Below are 24,298 nucleotides of genomic sequence, written 5' to 3'. Positions count from 1 at the left end.
CAGAGCCCTCCTTTTTTTAGAAAAGCCAGAGCAACATTGACCCAGCAGCTGTCAGGCAGAGAATATAATAAAAAGAAATGGGCTGAAGCCACAAGAACTGAAGGCAGAGTTGAGGAAGGGCTTTCTGATCACAGTGGGTGTGAGACAGAGAATATGTAACCAAGCGAGTCAGGGAACATCTGCCTCAGCACACAAGTACAGAAAGAAGCCCCTGCAATCTGTGTTTGAAGACAGAAGTTTCTAGCTTAGAGCTCAGGGTCAACCAGAGGCCCCTTCAGATAAAAACGGAGTTGTCCTTGCCTCCTCTCTCAAGCTGCTCCCCAGACCAGGACTAGGGACTCTAAGCATACACCTTGCTGTCCTAGCTAAGAACTACACTCAAATCCCAATTTGGGTGGCCCTGGGAGTGGATTTCCTTTGCTCTCTCTTGGCCTCTTCTAGAGGGAGTATGAATAGTCATTGACACAGATCCTGGGATGATCGTCAGGGTAACTATTCACTTAGTGACCAACCATCACAGTTTGCAGGGGAACTGTTGGGGCTGGGATGAGGGATTTTCAGTGTAAAAATTGGGAAAGTACTCAGGCCAATCATGGTGGCTCATGCCTGTAATCCTAGCACTCTGGGAGCCAGAGGTGGGTAGATTGCTTGAGCTCAGGAGTTTGAGACAAGCCTGAGCAAGAGCAAGACCCTGTCTCTAAAAATAGCTGAGCATTGTGGGGGGGGGGGGTTCCTATAGTCCTAGCTATTTAGGAAGCTGAGGCAAGAGGATCACTTGAGCCCAAGAGTTTGAGGTTGCTGTGAGCTATGACACCACAGCACTCTACCAAGGGTGACAAAGTGAGACTTTGTTTGGAAAAAGAAAAACTGGGAAAGTCTTGAACCATGTGGGATCAGCCTATCACCTTAGTGATTTATATGCACATGGATCCTCCCTGAAAAGAATCCCATTGTACATCCCTTAAGCATGTCAGGATCCAGAACAGTTTTTAACTTAGAGGTAGATTCCAAAATGTGGGGGCTGAGAAGTATTAGGGAATTAGGATCAGCTAGCAGAGTCTTGGGAAGAATCAAGACTTAGCAGAGAGAAAAAAGAGAGAAAGAAGCAGGTATTAGCAAATACCTGCTCCTGGGTTCCTTTTCAAGTCCAGTGGCCTTAGGGGAAGGATCAGATGATCAGACTCCCAGAGCCCCTACACCACTGTCCATTCCTTATGTGCCTCTCTCCCACAGCACCAACCACAAGACAGCCAGGAAAACCTTCCTTTCAAACCTCACAGACTGACTTTCTCCTTGCACAGCCAGTTTCTTCCCCCTGGAGGCTTTCACAGACCCAAGAGTAGAACACATTCCCACCCCTTCTCCAAACTCTCACACCTTTCCTTCCTTTTTTTTCTTTCTTTCTTTTTTCTGTTTTTAGATTTCACTTCCTTTTTTTCTCTTCAATTCCAGAATGACTCTATGGGTTGGCCTGGGAGAATCAGGGCACCTGGGCTGGGGAAGCCAGGGCAAGATGCCACTGAAGGCTGTCTCCGCCCAGCCCTGACCTAACCCAGCAAAGAACTAGATGTCTTCAGCACAACTCAGGCATGATGAACTTCCAGAGGGAGCACACTTAAGCCATCATCTATAGCTTCCTGGTGTATTTCACAATAATAGTTTAGGCAACAAGTAAGCAGCCTTGGCACATGGGTACATGCCAACCTTCAAGCACACTACAGTCAGTTAACGTGGCCCATCATAGCCCTTATAATCCCTCAGATTGGAGGAACCTGGCCTTCCTAGGTGTGTAACAACCCTACTCAGCCAGACCCAAATTGTAGTCAGAGAAAGGTCCCCAAATGCTCAACTTAAAGGGTAGGGAGGAACAGGCCCCGTTGTAGGGCTTAGTTTTAAGAGTCCCATTCCTGACTGTCCTTCTCTATCCCGCCGCCGGGGTCTCCATTGCCCCGGCCCAGCCCCACCACTTTTAGCTGAGGAGTAGTTCGGAGTTCCATGGTCCCCTCCCTAGAACGACCCCCTCGGGCCTCTCCGGAGCCCTCAAAAAGCCGTGTAAGGAAACGGGGGCCAGCCCGGGGCAGCAGATCCCCCGCAGTGAAGACGTAAAGCACTGGGTTGACGCTGGAGCTGAAGAAGGCCAAGGCTGTAGTTCCAGCCCGCGCCGCCTGGCCCGCCCCGCCAAGTCTCGCCAAGGTCCCTTCCGGTGGCGCGAGAGCGGCTGCCGCCTGCAGAAGGTTGACGACGTGGTAGGGGACCCAGAGCAAACCGAAGGCGAGCACGATGGCGCTCACCAGCCGTCCCGCCCGCGTCCCGTGCCTCCCGGAGCCCCAGCGGGCGCCCCGCAGCCGTGCCAGCGTCACGCTGTAGCAGCCAAGCATCAACCCGAAAGGAATCACGAAGGCAGTCAGCGTCTCCAGGCCCAGGTGGGCGGCGGCGTGGGTCGGCGACGGATGGCACAGCTGGCATACGCGGTCCCTCCACAGGTGGCGGTAAACAGCGGCTGGGATGGCCAGCAATAGGGCAGCCAGCCAGACCGCCAGCAAGAGGCGACGGGCCAGGGCCGGGCTGCGGAGCCGGGGCGCCAGGAAGGGGCGGGTGACGGCGAGACAGCGCTGCAGGCTGAGCAGGACCGTGAGCAGCACGCTGGCATACATGCTCAGTGCGCACACGTAGTACACCGCCTTGCAGCCCGCCTGGCCCAGCGGCCAGGCCTGCCCCATCAGGAAGATCACGAAGAGGGGCGTGAGCAGCAGCACCGCGCCATCGGCCAGCGCCAAGTGCAGCACGAGCGTGGCCGCCAGTGGCCGCCCCCGTGCGGGACGCCAGCCCGCCAAACTCCACACTACGAAGCCATTGCCCGGCAGCCCCAACAGCGCCGCCAGCAGCAGGAAGGCCGTGCCTGTGGCCCGCGAGGCCTTCCAGCTCAGCAGTGTCTCATTCCCCGGGGGGCGGTAGCAGACCAACATCCTTCTTGGCCTACAGGGGAATGGAGGGGCCACAGAGAGCGTTCAGGGCTGAGCAGAAGCCCATTACCTCTGATCCCCAGTGGTAAAAGACCGTGCCCACCCCCTTTCCCTGCAGCCTGCCTCTCCTCTGTTTGGCAGCCTTGAATTCCTACATTCAAAAGTACTCAAGGAGTTCTTGGAACCCAGATCCTCTGCTCCCAGTCAGCTGACCTCCCCCACTCCAAGGTCCTTCCCAGAGGCCCATGTCCACACTCCAGGTTGTCACTATCTCCACCCTCACCCTTCTAGTTTGGCCTCTCCTTTGTCCAGCCCCAACCTCATTCCTCCAGCCTCAGGCAAAAGTGGGCCGTGGGGAGTAAAGTGGCATGGGCAGATCTACTTACTCAGCGGGAAACCCACTGGGTTAGGGTCCTCTGAGAGGCCTAGTGAAGCTGAAAGGTGAAGCAGCAGTGGGCGAGATGCCTACTCCTGTCCTGTGCCTGTCACATTTGCAGAGCATGAGGCATGAACAGGGAGGGACAAGATGGGCTCATCCTGCGCCTTCCTGCGGCCCCTCCCTCACCCTACTCCTTCCCATCACTAACACGTCCAGGCAGGTGTGTGAGAGCCTGCCTCCGGGGAAAGGAGGGGAGTAGGAGAATGCTGCTGAGTCCTGACCCTGCTACTGCTTTCTTTTTCATCCCTCCCCTAGCTCTGGCCCCAATCCTCCCAGCCCACCTTCTGCAGCACTGCTGTTCCCTGGCCTTTTTGGCCTGCACTCAGCAGAGGTGAGCCAAACTTATTCCCCCAGCTGCTCTGTCTTTGCCTGTTTCCAGCCTCCTTATCCTGCTAAACCATCCTTCTTCCTCAGCTCCTGGCCTGCCTCCTCCTGACTCTTGCTTTGGGCCTGTTACAGTCACTCCATTCTCAGGGCTCTCACTGGGCTGTCAAATGTGAGCCTTTCCATATGAGGCATGGTGCTAGGTTGTGGGGTGAGAAGGGGATGCACAGAGGCATAAGGGGCTCATAACCTGGTTGGGGAGTCATAACACAATCTTGAAGAGACCACACTAACACACTGCACCAAGATCTAAGAAGGAACAGGTACAGTGACAAAGACATACTGAGAAGCAACTCTCTCTTCTTTTTTTTTTTTCTGAGACATAGTCTAACTGTATCACCCCAGGTAGAGCGCTCTCGCATCACAGCAACCTCCAGCGTTGGTCTTTTTTTTTTTTTTTTGAGACAGAGCCTCAAGCTGTTGCCCTGGGTAGAGTGCCATAGCATCACAGCTCACAGCAACCTCCAACTCCTGGGCTCAAGCGAGTCTCCTGCCTCTGCCTCCCAAGTAGCTGGGACCACAGGCGCCCGCCACAACGCCTGGCTATTTTTTGGTTGCAGCCGTCATTGTTGTTTGGCAGGCCCGGGCTGGATTCGAACCTGCCAGCTCAGGTGTATGTGGCTGGCGCCTTAGCCGCTTGAGCCACAGGTGCCGAGCCCAGCTCTTGGTCTTAAGTGATTCTCTTGCCTCAGCCTCCCAAGTAGCTGGGATTACAGGCGCCTGCCACAACACCTGGCTATTTTTTGGTTGCAGTTGCATAGTTGGCCAGGGCCGGGTTCAAACCCACCATGCTTGTTGTATACAGCTGGCGCCATAAGCACTGTGCTACAGGCGCAGAGCCCAACTCTCTCTCTTAGAGAGGTCAGGTAAAACTTGGAAATGAAGAGATTTGAGGGAAGGCCTGGAGAGAACATAGCTGGAGAAAGGAAATAGAGAAGTTGAACAAGTCAGTAGCCAGAACTGGGGGTTCCTTGGGAACCAAAACACCAGGAGCATTATCTGAGCTTGGGTTCCTCCAAAGCAGAGCCTGAGTTAAGGGCACGGGCACAGATAATGCTGTATTTGGGAGGTCAGCTCAGGAAGCCAGAGTGAGGGAGCAGGGAAGATAGGGAAAAGGAAAGCCACGAAGTGTGTTATTGAGTCCCTTCAGCAGGCACTGGGAACCTTTGAGAAGTGTACAGAATGCCTAAAACAGAGGACTAGGGCATGCACCCTTGTTTGAGGATTGTCCTTGCAGGCTGTACTTGTCAGGGGGCTGAGTAAGCTGCCAGAGCTCCTGACAATGCTTGTTCTGCCTCACCTGGAGTTGCCCCAAAAGTGGGACATTCACATACAAACTGTGAAGGAACAAGTACAGTGGTCTGTTGAGATTTCAAAGAAAGCACTAAACCCAAAGAAAGAAGCTCACGTATGTGATCAGTCCAAAGTATTTATTAGGGGAACTTACAAAAGGGGCTATAGTGAATCCTCATGACAGTGAGAAACATTTTACCGAAGTCTGTCCACAAAAAGGTAGTTAATGTATGGAGTTTATATATGAGGATTTAAGGAATTTGTCTCAGTGTTAGAGCCAGTTTCTTTCTGTATTTAGAGCAACAACTTGAACCTGAACGTCTTGCCAGTACCTGGGAATGGTTATGGTGTTGGCTTAAGCTCAAGCCTGCACGAGAAATGAAGTTGGCCAGGTCACAGCGCAACCAAGGAGCTTTGTTTCTCAGTCAGAACACAGAGAAAGTAAAGAAACTGGGAGACCCTTCAAGCCTCCTGGGCAGGAAAGTAGAGCTTGTGCTCATTTGAGGGGTGCAATATCAGAGTCTGAGCCGCCATGCAACTGTCCATCATAGTTGCAACAGAAATCAGAGATGGTACAAGGTACCATCTTGTACCAACAGCTAAAGTTCTAATGTCATCAAAGGACATCTCCTGCCTCATTCATATCATCTTCATGCCCTTTAATTATCAAAGGAAAAAGGTGAGAGAGCTCACTACTTCAGTATGGCTGAAGTAGATAGTCCTGGGGAATGAAGCCAGAACAATGATGACCAAGCCCCTTCCCTCCACCAAGGAGGCAGAAGCAGGTGAGGAAAACCAGGGTCCCAGATAGAACTCTGGTGACCCTTGATCAGGATCCATTTTCTCCTCACACTCCTCCCATACACACTGAGATGCCTCTCAAGGGTAGCCCATGCTCCTATCCGTTTCCACACCCTCAGCCCCATCTTTTTTTCTAAAGCTGCAGCTCACAGCTTTTCCAGTAGGTGGCAGCACATATAGCGCAGCTCACATACATGCTTCTTAGATGGGTAGGCAGAAACGGTCTCTAAAAATTCCGTCCACAGGGATAAAAACACCAGACGTCACATTCCATCCTTTTACAAATTCCCCATTTACCCTCACAAGGCATGCCCTCACCAGAGACACACATACAAGCTCCTGTGGCATTTGTTGGGTAATTCTACCTCTACGACCCCATCTATCCCCTCCTCCCTCCCACCCCTTGGACTTTGCCCCTCTTACCCGCCAGGCAGAAGGGCCAGAGTCCAAGCTCGACTCATTCCCCACCTCATCTAAGGCTGAGATCACAGCTTTATAACAGAAAACACCACTTCAGCCTCAGCACAGCACAGAACCACCCAGCCCAGAAGCCAGCGGAGGCAACTCTCCTCATCTCCACTATGGAGTACCTCTCAGCCCTCAAACCCAGTGACCTGCTCAGGTGATTTCTAACCCTACTCTCTCTGTCCTCCAACTGTAAGGATATGTGCCGGGCAACAAAACTCCACACAGCCCTAGGAGACTCACCTATACCCTTTTCTGTCCTGCCCCTACTCCACTGTGGGTTTGTCCAGCTCCTGAAGCATGAGCCCCCACCTCAACTCCACTGGTCTCTCCTTCCTCTCATCTGCTATCCTAATCTGCAAACCTAGATTCCTCCCTCCATAGCCCTGCAGCCACCCCACCGTCATCATCCCAACCGTACTCACCAAGTTTCTCTGGTGTCCCTTCTTGACCTTACTTCCCAACTACCAGGTCAGTATCTAATATAAGCTCCGAGTTTGGACGTAGGGTCTGGACCTCAGCTCCACCACCCCAGCGACCTTTCCGTGTCTGTGATCACAAGCGGACCATCAGGAAAGGTCTGACAGCTGCCACTCGCCAGGAGCTGCTAGACAAGGTGAGCCAAGTATCTGGGTTTCTAAAACAGGAGCAACGAAGGGGCTGAGAACAGTGAAAACTTGGGATGATGGAGTGGAAAGGGCTCAGGCCACACAGCTGCCCCTGCAGGCTAAAAATGGGGTAAGGACAATGACTTCTGCTGTATTTAGGTCAATCGGTTTATTTTCCACATAGTGGGCTGTTCTCTGGGAGAAGGGGAAGCAGTAGGGAAATGAGGGTTGGAGGTCAGTATACAATGGTGATTTGTATAACAAATCAAGTTCAAATCCTGATTCTGCCACTTCCTGTCAAACCTTGGGAAGTTATTCAACCCATCAGAACCTCACCTTCTTCATCTACAAAAAGAAATTAGTAAATCATTGCCTCCTAGAGTTGTTGAAAGGAGTAAAAGAGGACAACATATGTAAAGTGCACATAGTGACTCAAAAAGGATAAACACTACTACTCTACAGAGTTCTGGAGAACTGTGAGGATGGTGGGACATTGTAAATAAGACAAAAGGATCAACTTAAAGAGAGCCCGGCTAGTTTTTCAATTCCAAACCAGTAGAAGAGGCTTGGAGGGGAGGAGGGGGAGTTGACAGTGACATGGCAGTAGCAAACAGGGAAAAACATGAGAGCTGCAGCCATAAGAAGGAATGGCAAAGAGCTGGGAAATAGACTTGTGTCAACCAGTGTCTAGAGCCAACGGATGGATGCTGAGCAGCTAAACAGGGAAGGGGTATGTGATAAGATCTGTCCCTTCCTTCCTGCTTCTTGTCACTGGGCAGGCACTAGAGACCCTGCTGCTGAGTGGAGTGCTAACCCTGGTGCTAGAGGAGGATGGGACTGCAGTGGAGAGTGAGGACTTCTTCCAGCTGCTGGAGGATGACACATGCCTGATGGTGCTAGAGTGTGGGCAGAGCTGGAGCCCCAACAGGGTGAGAGGCCCATACGAGAGCTGCTTAGGCCACCGATCCTTTATAGCTCTCCCAAGCTTCTTCCCTAACCTAATCCTGATATTGGGGGCAGAGGCGCTGTGGAGTTGTCAAGGACATCTCACAATATACACACAGTCCAGGCAAGGGTGGGTCTGCTCAAGTGCTGATGGGAATTAGTGGTGGGCATCAGGGTGTGAGGGTCCGTTGCACTGATGGGGGTGTCCTGCAGAGTGGAATGCTGTCCTACGGCCTGGGCCGTGAGAAGCCCAAGCATAGCAAGGACATAGCCCGCATCACCTTTGATGTATACAAGCAAAACCCTCGAGACCTCTTTGGCAGCTTGAACATCAAAGCCACATTCTACGGGCTATACTCCATGAGTTGTGATTTTCAAGGACTTGGCCCCAAAAAAGTACTCAGGTCAGAAATCAAAATGTCTTACTTCCCTATCCCCAACAGTTAGACAGTGTCCATAATTCCTCCTCTGGCACCCACCTACCCCTGGTTAGCTCTCTTATGAAAACCTCAGCCCTAGTTTGCTGGCCTCCTCCCAGTTTCCCTTATCATCTGATTTCCTCTGTCTCTGCCCTTCAGGGAGCTCCTTCGCTGGATCTCCACACTGCTGCAAGGCCTGGGCCATATGCTGCTGGGAATTTCTTCCACTATTCGCCACGTAGTGGAGGGAGCTGAGCAGTGGCAGCAGCAGGGTCGCCTCCATTCCTACTGAGAAAATGCCCCCAGACTCGTTTCAAGAGATACACTGTGAGGACTGTGACAGCATCAGATGTCAGGATCTGTAGACAGTTTTCTGCAGGCTAGAAAACTCAGTCAATTTCCCCACTATCCTCTGACCCCATTGTGACAGAACTTTTCACTATAATGCTTTATACCCCAAGCCTATATCCTTACCTAAATGTTGTCCCTTCCTACCCACATTTCCAGCCTTTCATTTAGTGTGAGAGGCCATAAGCCTGTCGCCAGGCATCTTAATCCAAACCTGACTGCTGCTATATCTAGATCCTTTACCAACTCCTTCTGTACCTAAGCTCCCCAACACACTGATGGACAGGTCCTCTCTAACCTTACCTTGGAATCTCTGTTTCTGTATCTTTCCCCCCTAAAATAAAAACATTTCAGTAAAAATATAAAAATGTTTACCAATAAGACTTCTGAATCCAATTTAAACTAGGAAAGATATGGGACGGATACTCCCTTTCACCTTTCCCCGCCAACACCCAGTTCCAGATCCAAAAGCCTTAGCCTTCAAGTATGGAGTTCAGTGCCCTCCTCCGCTTGGCCACTGCACCCTGCTGCTGTTCCCAAGCCTCTCGTCGCTTCAGGAAGGTTGTCAGTGCCACATTTCGAGCCACATGGTGGCCAAAAGGGTCTCTTATCAGCTCCTGGTTCTGCTTCCCTACAAAGGAAACCACTCATATTTAGTACCACCCATGCTCAAAGACAGATTCTGCTTGGAGTGAAAGTCCCACCATTTTCCTTAGACCCTGGCCTGTTGCTGGGACAGACTGACATTCTCCAAAAAAAAAGAAGCCAAGAAAAAGGACAGAAGCAGAAGACTGTACAATCAGTTAGCAGAGGGGAAGAGAAAAGCAGACCACTAAGAAGCCATGCACAAGACTGCTCTTTGGAACTAAAGTCTCCGCTGAATTTAAGTCTACTACCCAGCTACTCAGCTATCTAGAGGGGAAAAAAGGAAATTTTGGAAACATCAAAGACAGATGCGGGTACTCACCCAACTCAGTAGCAATTTCCTTCCGGGCTCCCAAGGCTGCTCCATTCCAGATAGCATCTAGCACACGACTGCCATGGCGACTACAGGCCAGAGCCACATACTGTCCCTGCATTAAGACAAGCAAGGTAGATCCCTCTAGGGAAGTCCATGAAAGTATGTTTGAGGGGGAGGAAGGGAGTGAAGTTTCTAAAGAGTTTAGAGGCGAAGTCAAAATAGTCTGAGAACTATATATCCTCTCTTTGACTCTGAAGGTACAATTCTGGGGGAAGCTCATATACTCTAAATGGATGGCGGGAATCAAGGAAGAAGCCAGAAGACTAACCTTTAGGGTCTGCAGCACACGGCGGCGCTGCTTTCGTGTTACAGAGGGGCTGGTCAAGATGGCATCAAGCACATGGGAGCCAGTAGGACTTTGGGCCAGAGCCAGAAGTTGTGGTCCCTTCAAGGCACCCAGACTTTGAAGTATAAGACCAGGAGTGGAGAAGTGCAGCAGATGCTGGAGCAATACAGACCCAAGGACTGTCACTTCCCCCAAGGCCCTGGCTGCAGCCATTTCCACCTAGGAGCACAGAGATAAGAAATTAGGAGGCAGCCAACAATCCAGGTGGGTGAGTTCCTTCCCAGGATAAAGGCACCTCCACTGGATGAAGTCAGAGATCTCACCACCCTCACCTCAGGAGAGACTTCTTAAGACCTGCAAGGCCTGGCCCCTAATTAGTCACTGGCATGGCCTCTCCCCACCTCACCTGGTGCTCCACAGGCACTGTCCCCTCCTCCTCCATCAGTCCATAATACACCTCATAAGTCATCAAAGAGGCAAAAAGAGGCACACAGGCCACTTGCCGAGATGAGGGCTCTGCACAGTGGAATGCCTATAGGGGAAGACAACATGATGATCCTAAGAACTTTCCCATCCCTAACCTCAACTTTCTTTTTTTTTGTTTTTAAGACACAGCCTCAAGCTGTCCCCCTGGGTAGAGTGCAGTGGCATCACAGCTCACAGCAACCTCCAACTCCTGGGCTCAAGCGAGTCTCCTGCCTCAGCTTCCCAAGTAGCTGGTACCACAGGCGCCGGCCACAATGCCTGGCTAAATTTTGGATGCAGCTGTCATTGTTGTTTTTGGCAGGCCCGGGCTAAATTCGAACCCACCACTTTATATGTGGCTGGCGCCTTAGCCACTTGAGCCACAGGTGCCGAGCCAAACCTCAATTTTCTAGACAGGGAAAATTTTCAGAAAAGGTGAGAAAGCCTAACTCCAAGGAATGTAAGTTCCATGAGGACAGGATCTCACCTGCCTTGCTGTACCCCTGTACTCTATACACATGACAGGGGTTGAATAAACATTTATCCCTTAAATAAACTTCTCTCTTAGTTCTGGAAGACAATTTTCATTCCAAAGCTCTGAAATAGCTTTGGCCTCATCTTCCCTTTATCTGCGAACCACCTGAGCATTAGACTTCTTGAGTCCAGAAATACAATGACTTAAGATTAGGTAAGTCCTAACAGGTAGAATTTGAGCCAACAGCATAAATGGATCATGAGTAACACCCACTCACCTCCAACAACAGCCGGAGGACCTGGGCTTGGTGGGCCCCAACTCTGCAACAAGCCCCCACCAGGGCAACGACTACCCCGGGATGGCCCTGGGCCAGGATAGCTTCCAGGGCAGGGCTCAGCTCCTCAAATACAGGAGACAGCTGAGGGGAAACAAGAGATGAAGAGCCTTTGGCATTCTGGTAATGGTGAGATAAGTTATTCAGAGAAATCTTCCTACTGAAAACAACTAAAAATGCTAAATAAAAATAAACAGCATTCCCAATATCAGTATTTTTGTTTGACTGGATAAAATCCAGAACAGGGGGCAGTCCTAGAGGTGCTGCCTCACATAGAAAAGGGACTTTCAGTGTCTCCTCTGTATGTGTAAGGGAGAAGTAGGGGTAAGGGAAGACTAGAATTAAATCTGCCCCTCCACTCTTAACTTCCAACCAATGAGACCACAGGGAAGCCTGCTTTGGTGCTAAGTAGCAAAAGAAAAAAGAAGCTATGGCAACAGCCCCAGCAAACACTTGGACTTGTAGCCAAGTACCCAGAGTCTGAGTGGGCCATAGAGCCTCAAGGTACAAACTTGAATTAATCCAGTCTCCTAATTGTACTCATACCTCAGAAAAACCAAAACAAATCCTCTCTAACAGGAGGGCACCTTCACCCTAAGCTCTGGAAAACCTTGAGGATTACTTTTTCGAGGGCATGACCAGCACATTGTCTAACATATATAGAGATAGGCACACAATGAAATAAGGTTCAGTGATCAATAACTAGCAGAAAGAGGCCAGGCATATCGGCATACACCTGTAATCCTAGCACTCTGGGAGTGCTAGCATTCCACCGAGGTGGGTGGATTGTTTGAGCTCATGAGTTCAAGACCAGCCTGAGCAAAATCAAGACCCTGTCTCTCTACTAAAAATAGAAAAACTGAGGCAAGATGATCACTTGAGCCCAACCTGGAGGTTGCTGTGAACTAAGACACCATGGCACTCTACCCAGAGACAGCTTGAGACTCTGTCAAAAAAAAAAAGAAGAATTAGCAGAAACAGACCCATCCCAGGTTTCCAACTCACCAACTCAGGGGTGGTAATTGCATCCAGTAAACGCTGCAAAGGGAAGTTGGCAATGGGATGTGCAGCCAGTGTCTGCAACTGCCCCTGGAAGTGATTCTCAAAGAGACTCTGGAGCCTTGAGGGCTCCAACACCAGCAGCACCTGCTCTAGGAGTCTGGAGCTCGTCTGATCCCGCAGAAATAGCAGTAGGGGACTGGGGACAAGAAGTGGATCAGGCAGTCTTAATGTCACTTCATCTAAAATAAAGTTGCACCACATCACCTCATTTGTTTCACACAGCCCCACCAACCTTGGTCAATCCTATGGCTCTGATCATACCTGCCATCTGCTGAGGAATTACGAGTACTCAGGTAGTTAATCACAGCATTGCAGAGATGGGCACAGAACTGAGGCTGTTTGCGGTATAAAATCTGTAGGGCCACTTGAAGGCAGAAACTGGAGATCTTGTCGGTGATAAACACTGTGGGGAAAGGGCCGTAATAAAGCAGCTTTCCCCAAAACCAGATAAACTACACAACCTCAAACCTGAAGCAACAAGAAATAAGAGACATAAAGTGTCTATATACAGTGCTTTGCAAAATCAAAACAGACCAGATTTGAAAAGGAATGAATAGCCTGACCTAAAGGCATTGCTTCGTGGTAATCAACTCCAGAAAAATAGATCCTAGACCCTCTTCTTACTTCCTTCCTTACCAGCAATGTCCTTCAAAAAGCAGGAACTCAGGTCCTGAAGGCAATTCACGAAGGTTTCAGGGACCTCAAAATCAGTTGGCTTACATTCCCGAGCTGGGACCTTTTGTGCTTCTGAAAAAAGATCAAGAATATGTGCAGTGGTGAGATCACAAACTGCCACCTAGGAGAAGAATTGCACAGATGAACAAGGATTCAGTTTGGAGGTGCAGAACAAATGTGATATAACTGCATGTCTCTTCTGGATGATTGAACTGAGATTGCATTTCTGTTGTCATTTCTCTAAGAAACTTCAACTAACTGCCCCACGTCCCCTAGGAAATAATTCAAATTCCTTGGCCAGGTATTCGAGCCATCAAAATCAGGCCTCATTTTAATTCTCTAAACTTATTACCCTAGGTTTTTCAAAATGTAGATCACAGCCTGTGATTGTATTGTGAAATCAATTTAGAGGTGCCAACCAGCACTTTTTTTAAATGAATAGAGCAGAATAAGGAAAAAAGGGGGAAATAACAGAGTGGGTTGCATGTAGTAAAGGTATTGTTCCCTGAAATTTTGCTTAAGTCCAATATGTGTATTTATACTAGTGTCATGTTTAAAAAAATTCTTACCATGAGTTGTGGTAAAAAAAAAAAAAAAAAAAAAAAGAAGAAGAAGAAGAAGTTTGAAATTCTTTGCTCTCTATGACTCACCTCCTCCTCCTGGCCCTATCCTAATAGCAGTCCCCTCAACTGTACTTCCTTACCTCTGGGCCTCTGCACACACTAATTTTTGGCCTTCTAAGTACTCCTCTAATTTCTCTGCTAACTTTTCAAAGTCAAGCGCCCCGTGAAGACTTCCTCTTCTGCTTATGTCTCCTTCTAAATCTCCTTCACTCTAGGTTCACTTCTCTTTCTTGTAATACTTACCAGGTGATTGGGAGCCACGGGTCCTGGCTCTCTCAGACTCCAAGATAGTCCCTCCTAACACCTGCAGCAGAGTTCTCACCATGAAGCTGCCATGTGTGTCTCCACAGTAGAAAAGAAAATCCTCACACACCTCAGCGGCTAGTCCCAGAACAAGCTCCTCCAGGGTCTCCATGGGACCATCCTTCCCATCCTCCTCCTCCTCCTCCTCCTTCTCTGGATTCCCCAGCAATCGAGGCAGCTGCAGCAAAGCACTTTGCAATACATGGACCCCACACCGGTGACAAGCCACAAAGCGCAAGTCCGAACGCAAAGCAGCCCAAACTCGACAGAATGGTTTCAATGGACTGAACCCCAACAGTTCCTGCAGCATCTCACTGCCAGTCCTGTTTGTGGACAAGGCTAAGGCCTGAGCCTCCACTTCCTTCAAAATATTGTGCACCATCAGTTCTGTAAAGATAGGAAAGAAATATTTTAAAGAGACTGAGTAGACAATGTGGTTAATCCATCACTAACTAAGGGGCGGGGACCAAGGAAGAGGACCTAAGGAATTTTTTTTTTTTTTTGAGACAGAGCCTCAAGCTGTCCCCCTGGGTAGAGTGCCATGGCATCACAGCTCACAGTAACCTCCAACTCCTGGGCTCAAGCGAGTCTTCTGCCTCAGTCTCCCAAGTAGCGAGGACCACAGGCGCCCGCCACAACACCCGGCTATTTTTTGGTTGCAGCCATCATTGTTATTTGGCGGGCCCAGACTGGATTTGAACCCGCCACCTTAGGTGTATGTGGCTGGCGCCTTAGCCACTTGAGCCACAGGCGCCGAGCCAGGACCTAAGGAATTAAGTCCTCATGCCTTGGTTAGCCCCAAAGTTTCCTTGCCTATCCTGGATTTCAGACTCTTGGTCTAAACCTCGAAGTTGCTCCCTACCTCGTTCTTCCTGAGTCTTGGGAGACTCCTTCAGCGCGGACAGCGCCCGACGGAAATATCCCAGAGCTTCGGGGCTCAGGTGAGGGTGCGAATCCGAGCGCCCATCCGGAGGCGGCCGGGGTTGCCGCTCGCTGCCTGGTGAGGGACGTCTAGACCCCTTGGCCCCACGACCCTGTTTGCAACCAGCTGGGAACCGGCACCCCACCCTGCGGGGAGAGCGTAGACCTAGCCCCATGCGTGCCTCGGAACCTCTCCGGCCGCAAAAAGCTTCCTTGGCCACAGACCTAACTCTCTACTCCGCCAGCCCTGAGCCTGGTCCCAACACAGTTCAGAATCCCTGGCGCGCTCCGTATACGTCATAGCTCCGCGACCGACGCGAGCCCGTAAGGGTGTGTCCCATACGGGTCCGCCCGCATTTGCCAGTCCCAAACCACAGTCAGACTCTGCTCCCTCGGCTCCAGATAGTAATCGACCCAGATGCTACCGAGCGATCCTTGAGCCTGGCTTCCACGTCGTCAGCTCAACCCGGGCTAGAATCCGAACTTCCACCCCAGCCGTAATCACCTCGTCCCGCCACTGCGGTCGGAATTACAGTTCTCGAACTGCAGGTATGGCGAGCTACACAGCGCTAGAACCCCTCTGAAGCAGCACAGGTAGCAGGTAAGGGGTGCGAGCTCCACCCACTTAGTCTCTGGGTCTTCAGGGACTTGGAAGTCGCTCTCCTGACTAGGCCCGACCAGGTGCCAGAGCTCCAGATAGCCCAGGGCTGGCGTGGATTCACCCTGAAGCTGCAGCGGCACATCCCCCGTCACACCCCCAGTCAGCCCCACTGAGACGGTCGCAATAGGTTCCAGCCCTGGACAGCCCCACCCAGCATCTTCTATACTCCCTGGGCCTTGCAAAAGGGGGTTAGCTTTGCCCTGGGGTTCCCACTCAGTTGTCCTCCGCTGAAACTTCTCTGCCCCCAAAGGATTCCGATATTGGCTCCCTCGCTTAGCCCCTTCACATACAATCTGCAGGCTTCCCCCAGAGCAAGTCTTTCCTTCCACAGACTTCTCGCCTTTGCCTGTGAGTTATGGCGTGTCCCATGAAGGGCCAAGTGTGTGTGGTGACTGGTGCCTCCAGGGGTATTGGCCGTGGCATCGCCTTGCAGCTCTGTCAAGCAGGTGCCACAGTTTATATCACTGGCCGTCATCTGGACACCCTTCAGGTGACTGCTCAGGAGGTGAGTGCTTCCTCCAGGACCACAATTGCAGAAACTACCTGAGAAATGCCTTCTACTTAACCACTCCCTCTCCTGATCACTTACCTGAAACCTTAATATACTCAACAAGATGTGAATATTTACTCAAAGTGGAATAAATAAGCCCCATAAATAACTCCAGGTATGGTGGAATTTGCCACCAACTGAGTTTTCTGGAAAAACTTTGTGTTTGAGAGTTCCAGAGATTTTGGAATTGCAACTAAAAAGTTGTAGACCTGTACTTTCCTTTATTTTAGGCAAGACTTCTATTCATTTTCATTTGACTTCTTTTGGATTTCAGTTAAATAATTAAGCATCCATGAATTGCTAGGAATTAGGTAAAGCACTGGGGTTACCAAAACTGATAATTTCCGCTCTTAAAAAATAGAATCCAGGCTCGGCGCCTGTGGCTCAAATGGCTAAGGCACCAGCCACATACACCTAAGCTGGCGGGTTTGAATCCAGCCTGGGCCCACCAAACAACAATGACTGCTGCAACCAAAAAATAGCTGGCCATTGTAGCGGGCACCTGTAGTCCCAGCTACTTGGGAGGTGGAGGCAGGAGAATCTCTTGAGCCCAGGAGTTGGAGGTTGCTGTGAGCTGTAATGCTACAGCACTCTACCCAGGGAGACAGCTCGAGGCTCTGTCTCAAAAAAAAAAAATAGATTCCAACAAGAAGTCAGGTGCAGAAATGAATTATTTCAAAGTAATGTGAATATGGTAAATTGTAAGAGGGAGATATATACAGAATGCTTTAGGGGTATGGAGATGATATAAGAGGAGTTGCTTGGGAAAGAATTCTGGAGGAGGTAGTTCTTGAACTGAGTCTTGAAAGGTAAGAGTTAGGTAAAGGAAATTAGGGAAATCATTCTAGCAAAGAAGTTAAGAGAGCAGAGAGACTATGGTGAAAGAGTGTGGGTGTTGTGAAATAATGCAAGGAAGGAATAGTGGGTGAGAGGCTAGAGAGCAAAGAGTGGATCTTGGAAAATCCTAGTAGAGAATTTAAGCGTTATCCTCTAAGAGATGGTGGTCCAATTAGGAGATTTTGAACAGATTTGTGTTTTAGGTTGTTTATGCTGGCTAGATTATAAAGAATTAATTTAAGACAGAAAGACGGGGGGTTAAGTAACTAGTAAGTATTACAGGCTGGAGGCAGTGGCTTATACCTGTAATCCCAGCACTTTGTGAAGCCAAGGTGGGAGGATCTCTTGAACTCAGTAGTTTGAGACCAGCCTGGGCAACATAGTGAGACACCCCCCCCAACTCTACAAAAAAATTAAAATTAGCCAGGCATGATGTTGCATGCCTATATCTCAGCTACATGGGAGGCTAAGGCAAGAGGATCTTGAGGTCAGGAGTTTGAGGTTGCAGTGAGCTATGACTGAGCCACTGTACTGGGTGACTAGATGACAGACCAAGACCCTGTTTCAAAAAAAGTAAGCCTTGCAGTGGTTCTGGCAATGGGGACTGGGATAACAGGGTGGGACTCAGAGCATGGATTTGGAGAATAGCAGGATTGTTCTTGAATAAGGTGCTCTTCTTCCTGTGAAGTTGGAAAATAGGGCCACATTTGTAGAGAGTGACATAGAACAGGGAGTAGCAATAGTTCATGCCTAATAGCTTTGATTTCTTTTTTTCAGTTACTAAGCAAGGGCATTGGTGGAGTGAGGGTAAGAGGGCTGGGATTGAGTGGGGGTTCCAGGTGAGTGGTGAAGGATGAGCGCTAAGGGCATGAGAGAAGGAAATGACCAAGGATGTGGAAAAGGATAATTACTCTTTTCTCTCTCTTTTTTTAATTTACCACTATACTAACAAGGAGATACTCATTTCTCAAGACAGTCTCTATGACTTACTTGCCCTTACTCTCTACTTGCATAGTATCGTGCCTTGCACATGATAGGCCTCAGTAAATGTTTGTAGATTATTAAACCTGCAACTTCAGTCCACTTTACTCTGGGATAGGAGGGCCTGTCCTTCCTGAAACTCTTCAAACAGACACCAGAGGGCAGTGTGGCCTGCCATGTTGACTCAGTGCTGACTTTCCTGTGATTGCCTACTGAGATCTCAAGTCCACTTTAGTTGAAATTGTTATGAATCACCGCACGTATGCAACTGTGAACTGTGAGCTCAGGTCCCCTATCCCTCTCCAGGCTCAATCGCTCGGGGGCCGGTGTGTGCCTGTGGTGTGTGATTCAAGCCAGGAGAGTGAAGTAAGAAGCCTGTTTGAGCAAGTGGATCGGGAACAGCAGGGGCGTCTAGATGTGCTGGTCAACAATGCTTATGCTGGGGTCCAGGTACCCTTTGAATTTTGATCCCAGCTCCATGCTCCTGACCTCCTCTTCTGAGACCCAAGTCCATGTCCCTATTCATCCCTTCTATTGCCCAACCCTGCATACCTTCCTGCTTTCAAATCATCCAATTGATCACCCTCCCTGTGCTTCCAGACAATCCTGAACAACGGGAACAAGACATTCTGGGAAAACCCCGCCTCCATGTGGGATGATATCAACAATGTTGGACTCAGGTAGGTGCTCCTTTTGTGCCACTGTCAGGGCCCAGTCTCCCATCACTCAGCCAACTCAATGGCCAGACCTTTCTCTGCATTCCTTCTCCTTTCCCCTCTGGTCTCCCCCATCACTTTCTCCTCCCTTCTGTCCATTTGTCCAGCTTATCTCTGGAGAAGTTCCATCTAGGTGAGTCTGTACCTGGAAATGTGAACTTCTGCCTTGTTTCTCTGTTATTTTCATCTGAACAAGCCCTTGCCCTCTCTCTGGACTTAGTCTCTGTCCATCCAGATGCAAGACCCAAAAGGAAGCTTCTTTCTCTCAGTAATGCACACAACCAGTAGTCTTCATTTTCAAAAATTGTTAGACGGAGAAATTGTTTTGTTTTAAAGGATATTAATAAGAAAGAGTGAGCACCAGATCTCTGTAGCCTCCGCATCCTCCTCACTCCAGACCTATAGTGAAGGCACTCCCAGGTCAGAAGTAGGAGGGCAGGGGTGTCATGGGGTCACACATACATCTGTCATAGGAGTGAAATGAAACACAGCACTTAGAAATTGCCCAGCATAAAGTGCAGCAGTTATGTTTGTTATGTTGAAATGACGCTACCCTCTCATGTAATTAAACTACACTTGAGGGATGTGATCTATAAGAGGTACCAAGAGAGTATCTGCAAATCTGTGGCAAGAACATGTGAGAACATGTACCCCTCTGATTTTGGTACTTGGGGCACAATCCCAGGGAAGCAGGATTAGACTGCAATTGTGATTTCCAAAGTGGAAGAAAGATTGTGAGGACAGAGGGGTATGGTCAGCCCAAAGGCAAGAAAGGAAAACCCTAAAAGCTGGAAATTGGCCAGTCCCCAATCCATGGCCCTCCAAGAAAATAGAAAAAGTGATATGTGAAACATTATTTCTTTCTTTTTTTTCTTTTTCTTTTTAGACAGAGCCTCAAGCTATTGCCTTAGGTAGAGTGCTGTGACGTCACAGCTCACAGCAACCTCCAACTCCTGGGCTCAAGCGATTCTCCTGCCTCCACCTCCCAAGTAGCTGGAATTACAGGCGCCCGCCCCAACACCCAGCTATTTTTTGTTGCAGCCGTCATTGTTGTTTGGTGGGCTGGGGCTGGATTCGAACCCGCCAGCCCAGGTGTATGTGGCTGGCGCCTGAAACATTATTTCTATGAAAGCTACAGAGTATTCTGAAAGTTACCACACATAGGAAACATGTATAATGAGAGATATTTTGGAACATATTCACCAGGAGTTGTAAAAAAGACTTTTGGGGGGGGGGTGTGTGTGTGTGTAGAAAGAGGTGCCCAGCACATACAGAATATTTTGTAAATATTCTGTAAAATTTTGTAATGAATATTTTGTAAACAAAGGTACATTTAACTATAATTTCCCATTTTTCCATTTGGGGGACACCATATAATCCATAGATTTGGTCATTTTGAATTATAGTTCAATAAGACTCTGGCAAAATTGACAACCTAAAGCTCAATGAGAAGAATAAACACGGCTCGGTGCCTGTGGCTCAAGCTGCTAAGGCGCCAGCCACATACACCTAAGGTGGCGGGTTCGAATCCCCAGCCCGGCCCGCCAAACAACAATGATGGCTGCAACCAAAAAATGGCCAGGCGTTGTGGCGGGCGCCTGTAGTCCCAGCTACTTGGGAGGCTGAAGCAGGAGACTCGCTTGAGCCCAGGAGTTGGAGGTTGCTGTGAGCATGATGCCATGGCACTCTGCCCAGGGGGATAGCTTGAGGCTCCGTCTCAAAAAAAAAAAAAAAGAAGAAGAAACACATGAGAATAGCCAGGAAAATTCTGAATAAAGAAAAGTAATGTCCTGTGAGTGAGGGGAATTTGCTTCCCTAATCCTTGCCAGTGACCATATTAAAATGTACAATGACATAGTAGTTAAAAGAATGCAGTACAGGAATAGCAACACATAAGCCAATGAAATAAAATTTACATAGAATGATATGTTACATGTCAGTTTTTCTTTAAACAATTTTGTCTGCACTTGTCCTTTTACATTTTATAGTTTTTCCATGTAGACTCTATATCTTTATTAAGGTTTTTCCCCCCGAACTGTTTTGTTTATAATTGCTATCTTGACAGAGCTCTATTCTTCCATTATATCTTCTGGGGTTGCCGCTTCTCATCTATCAGTGTTAATGTGACTGGTTTTCCTCTCAGAATGTGGCCTCAGGCCCCTGACTTGTCTAAGCAACCTTCCCCCAGCTGACTATGACTAGGAGAGGGCAGAGGCTGTGGCCCCCTGGCCAGCACTAATACAGTTCATTCTTTCTTTTCTGCCCCACCTTCTAGAGGCCACTACTTGTGCTCCGTTTACGGGGCACGGCTGATGGTACCAGCTGGCCGGGGACTCATTGTGATCATCTCTTCTCCCGGGGGCCTGCAGTATATGTTCAACGTCCCCTATGGTGTGGGCAAAGCTGCGGTGAGGACTCAGTGGCATAGGATCCAGGAAGGTATAAGACAGTGATGGTACCTATAGCTCAAGAGGTACCATTGCCACTGGTCAGAATGATAAAGCTGGCTGCTCTCACCTGCCCCTCTGCCTCATCAAGGGATAGTTCCTTTGCTTGGGCTCCCCTTGGTCAGCCAGAATAGGCATTGCACTGGGAAAAGTGGGCAGCTGAGACCTCAGAGCCCTACGAAGGGAAGACAGATGGGGCATCCCCAGTAGGAATAGATAGGGCAGGGGAGGAAGGTGACAGGACCAAATGCCTTGGCTCTCAACCTACCTTCCATCTCTTCACAGTGCGACAAGCTGGCTGCTGACTGTGCCCATGAGCTGCGACGCCATGGGGTCAGCTACGTGTCTCTGTGGCCAGGGTTGGTGCAGACAGAAATGGTGAAGGAGCATATGGCAAAGGAGGAGGCCCTACAGGATCCACTGACTAAGCAGGTTGAGAAGAGGAGGAGGAGGGAAGCAGAGAATGCAGGGGAATCAGCCTCTCCATCCTCATGACAGGACAATAACAACAGTAAATCCTCCCACTCACTGGTGCTCACTGTGGCAGGTGCAAGGCTGAGCCCCGTACATACATTATTTCCTTTAATCTGATAAGGGAGATACTATCTCCATTTTACAGGTGGCAAACCTGGAGCCTGGAGGGATTTAAAAACTTGTTCAGGGTCACACATGTCATAAGTGGAAAGGACATGCACTTACTTATCAGGATCCCATGCACTTGACCCTTGCACTTAAGTTATTTAGACTTAGTGGCATGGCACTACCAGATCCTTCCAGTTAGGAAAAGCAGCAGGTCCTGGTGCCAGGGTACAGGGCTTGCTTGGAGTGACTCTGGTACATTCCAAGACATTGAGCCTTACAGGCCCTGTGCAAGGTCTTTGGCCTCTTTCTCCTGGAACAGAAGTTAAGTCCCACCCTTACCACCCTTTTTCCTCCCTCTGCCCATCCCTCCTGGAGGAAATGGGGACTAAGCTGAAAGGGAGAGAAGAGATTTGGGCAGTACTCTTAGAAATTAATCCTCTGTTTTTCCATCTCTGTGTTTTAGTTCAGATCACATTTCTCCTCAGCAGAAACCACAGAAATGAGTGGCAAATGTGTGGTGGCTTTGGCAACAGGTAAAAAGGTTAGGGGAAGCTGGTAATAAGAAAGTGCACAGAGGATCAGAGGGAGGTGGCAGGCAGAGCCTAGATCTGGTTCCAGGGGGCTTATTTTTACTGGCTTTCATGGGCCCAAAGAGTCAGGATTCCCAGTTTGTGGTCTGGGAGCCTTAAGAACTGGCTCCTGGCTCGGCGCCTATAGCTCAACTGGCTAAGGCGTCAGCCACGTACACCTAAGGTGGCGGGTTCGAATCCCCAGCCCGGACCCACCAAACAACAATGACGGCTGCAACCAAAAAATAGCCGGGCGTTGTGGCGGGCGCCTGCGGTCCCAGCTACTTGGGAGGCGGAGGCAAGAGACTCGCTTGAGCCCAGGAGTTGGAGGTTGCTGTGAGCTGTAATGCCACGGCACTCTACCCAGGGGGACAGCTTGAGGCTCTGTCAAAAAAAAAAAAAAAAAAGAACTGGCTCCTGAAGTTGTGACGAAGAGCTAATGGCTTAAGAACCTTCCTAAGAACAAAAAGAAACAGTTCTCCAGGGCTCCTGAGTCTGTCTCAGTGGCACCAAGTCCAGTTGGGCACAAACTTTGTGACTACACACTCCTATGCCTGCCATCTCCAGCTCTCTGTGTGCCCACAGACCCCAATATCCTGAGCCTGAGTGGTAAGGTGCTGCCATCCTGTGACCTCGCTCGACGCTATGGCCTTCGGGATGTGGATGGTAAGAGTTCTGTGTGGCAGCCAGCCTTGACTGCTATTCCTTCTGTTCCCTGCTCACTCCTCCCTCAGTCTCTAAGCCGAGGTTGGAGTGTCTGAGAAGTGGGAAATGAGGGTCTAATCCTCCTCTTCCTCTTGTCCCCAGGCCGTCCTGTCCAAGACTATTTGTCTTTGAGCTCTGTTGTCTCAAATGTCCCCAGCCTGGGCTGGCTGGCCTCCTATTTACCTGGCTTCCTCCGTGTGCCCAAGTGGATTATCACCCTCTATACTAGCAAGTTCTAACTGTCCTGGCCTGATGTCACAACTATGCTTGTCTTCTTATTTGGGCTATGGTGGTTGGGCCTATCTCGGTGGAATAAAGCAGCCTTTCTTGCCATCCATATCCTTGATATGAAAAGAAGACCTCTGCTATGTGTCTGTGGTGAGTTCTGGGGCACTTGTAGGTCCTCTGTGTGCCTTGGTTTTCCTCATCCTTATATTTTACTTTTTGTTTCAGTATTGGAAAATGTTCTGGGGGCTAATAAAGGTTTCATTTATCCTTTAGTATGTTTTTTCTTCCCAAGACAGAGTGTCAGTCTATTGCCCAGGCTAGAGTACAGTGGCATCATCATAGTTCACAGCAACCTCAAACTCTTGGGCACAACCAATCCTCCTGCCTCAGCCTCCTGAATAGCTGAAACTGCTGGCATGTGCCACAACACTTGGGTAATTTTTCTTTTTCCCTTTTCTCTCTCTCCTTTCTTTTTCTCTCTCTCTTTCTTTCTTTCTTTCTTTTTTTTTTTTTTTTTTTTTTTGTCAACACAAGGTCTTGCCCTTGCTCAGACTGGTCTTAACTCCTGGCCTCAAGAAATCCTCCCACCTCCCAGAGTGCCAGGGTTACAGGTGTGAGCACAATACTGGGCCTTCAGCATGTTTTTGAGAGCTGATTCTGTGCTTAACAAAGTGCAGAATACTTGAGAAAAAGACTCAAAGATGTATATAAATAGATAAGTTCATAAAGGCCTTTGCCCCAGAATAAGGCTCTTTTCCTCCAGACCTGTTCCTACTCTTCCCTGCAAAGTTGTTTCCTATGCCCCAACTGGGGAGCGAGGTCACTCCACAACCAAAGCAGGCACCCACTCTCTCACTGCTTTCCCACTCCTCATTCCATCATCTCTTCAAGGCCACTTGCTACCTTCCAGCCAGGCCTGATCTCTGAATGAGGACCAACCCAGCAAGGGGAGACTCCTTGTTTACGATTTCCTGGAATTTGCGGCAAAGCTACTGCCCGAATCCAAACAATGGACTCAGGAGTAGGTATTGCACGAACACACTGTCATCCTTCCTCTCTTAGTGGCACCATCTGAACTGCTTTCTGCAGAACTGATTGTACAAGTCTTTTACATCTGCCTTGCTTGTTCAGAAGAGACTGTCCTTTACAACACACCACCCTGTTTCACTCTGACAAGGTTTCAGTAATCTGA

General features: G+C 49.3%; 4 protein-coding genes across 5 annotated transcripts; 2 read left to right on the top strand and 2 right to left on the bottom strand.

The window, feature by feature from the left end:
• Window positions 1-1,583: 1,583 nt before the first annotated feature.
• Window positions 1,584-2,976, bottom strand: LTB4R2 (leukotriene B4 receptor 2). The gene has a single exon (XM_003801969.3). It carries the CDS (start codon window positions 2,964-2,966, stop codon window positions 1,893-1,895), a length of 1,074 nt encoding a protein of 357 aa, XP_003802017.1. The 5' UTR covers window positions 2,967-2,976; the 3' UTR covers window positions 1,584-1,892.
• Window positions 2,977-6,096: 3,120 nt separating this feature from the next.
• CIDEB (cell death-inducing DFFA-like effector b) lies at window positions 6,097-9,033 on the top strand. Its single transcript, XM_003801968.3, has 5 exons — window positions 6,097-6,502; window positions 6,817-6,961; window positions 7,733-7,882; window positions 8,112-8,302; window positions 8,477-9,033. Exons 1-5 carry the CDS (start codon window positions 6,462-6,464, stop codon window positions 8,607-8,609), a joined length of 660 nt encoding a protein of 219 aa, XP_003802016.1. The 5' UTR covers window positions 6,097-6,461; the 3' UTR covers window positions 8,610-9,033.
• Window positions 9,020-15,072, bottom strand: NOP9 (NOP9 nucleolar protein). Of its 2 annotated transcripts, XM_003801967.3 has the most exons (10): window positions 14,772-15,039; window positions 13,850-14,296; window positions 12,945-13,055; window positions 12,570-12,711; window positions 12,252-12,444; window positions 11,190-11,330; window positions 10,379-10,504; window positions 9,955-10,191; window positions 9,633-9,738; window positions 9,020-9,296 (listed from the first exon to the last, which is right to left on the bottom strand). In XM_003801967.3, exons 1-10 carry the CDS (start codon window positions 15,004-15,006, stop codon window positions 9,139-9,141), a joined length of 1,896 nt encoding a protein of 631 aa, XP_003802015.1. In that variant the 5' UTR covers window positions 15,007-15,039; the 3' UTR covers window positions 9,020-9,138. The 2 variants fall into 2 exon arrangements, with proteins under 2 accessions (XP_003802015.1, XP_023363904.1); XM_023508136.1 differs by having other exon boundaries at window positions 9,633-10,191; window positions 14,772-15,072.
• Window positions 15,073-15,184: 112 nt separating this feature from the next.
• On the top strand, window positions 15,185-23,376 carry DHRS1 (dehydrogenase/reductase 1). The gene is made up of 9 exons (XM_003801966.3): window positions 15,185-15,379; window positions 15,823-15,996; window positions 18,166-18,309; window positions 18,460-18,539; window positions 20,851-20,983; window positions 21,308-21,454; window positions 22,068-22,137; window positions 22,759-22,839; window positions 22,981-23,376. Exons 2-9 carry the CDS (start codon window positions 15,847-15,849, stop codon window positions 23,115-23,117), a joined length of 942 nt encoding a protein of 313 aa, XP_003802014.1. The 5' UTR covers window positions 15,185-15,379; window positions 15,823-15,846; the 3' UTR covers window positions 23,118-23,376.
• The last annotated feature ends 922 nt before the right edge of the window (window positions 23,377-24,298 follow it).

Source organism: Otolemur garnettii, unplaced genomic scaffold (genome assembly GCF_000181295.1).
Source record: "Otolemur garnettii isolate 467f Iridium unplaced genomic scaffold, OtoGar3 scaffold00225, whole genome shotgun sequence".
Classification (NCBI taxonomy): domain Eukaryota; kingdom Metazoa; phylum Chordata; class Mammalia; order Primates; family Galagidae; genus Otolemur; species Otolemur garnettii.
The sequence above is the reverse complement of the archived record's forward strand: the minus strand, read 5'-3'. Positions and strand labels throughout refer to the sequence as shown.

Coding starts and splice junctions, on each gene's coding strand:
- LTB4R2 (XM_003801969.3), bottom strand. CDS start 2,966: ATGTTGGTCTGCTACCGCCCCCCGGGGAATGAGACACTGCTGAGCTGG.
- CIDEB (XM_003801968.3), top strand. CDS start 6,462: ATGGAGTACCTCTCAGCCCTCAAACCCAGTGACCTGCTCAG. Junction 6,962..7,732: donor GCCAGGAGCTGCTAGACAAG/GTGAGCCAAGTA, acceptor GTCACTGGGCAG/GCACTAGAGACCCTGCTGCT. Junction 8,303..8,476: donor GGCCCCAAAAAAGTACTCAG/GTCAGAAATCAA, acceptor TCTGCCCTTCAG/GGAGCTCCTTCGCTGGATCT.
- NOP9 (XM_023508136.1), bottom strand. CDS start 15,006: ATGGGGCTAGGTCTACGCTCTCCCCGCAGGGTGGGGTGCCGGTTCCCA. Junction 13,056..13,849: donor CCGTGGCTCCCAATCACCTG/GTAAGTATTACA, acceptor ATCTTTTTTCAG/AAGCACAAAAGGTCCCAGCT. Junction 10,192..10,378: donor CAGTGCCTGTGGAGCACCAG/GTGAGGTGGGGA, acceptor CTGTGCTCCTAG/GTGGAAATGGCTGCAGCCAG.
- DHRS1 (XM_003801966.3), top strand. CDS start 15,847: ATGGCGTGTCCCATGAAGGGCCAAGTGTGTGTGGTGACTGGTGCCTCC. Junction 21,455..22,067: donor AGGATCCACTGACTAAGCAG/GTTGAGAAGAGG, acceptor TCTGTGTTTTAG/TTCAGATCACATTTCTCCTC. Junction 22,138..22,758: donor TGTGGTGGCTTTGGCAACAG/GTAAAAAGGTTA, acceptor GTGTGCCCACAG/ACCCCAATATCCTGAGCCTG.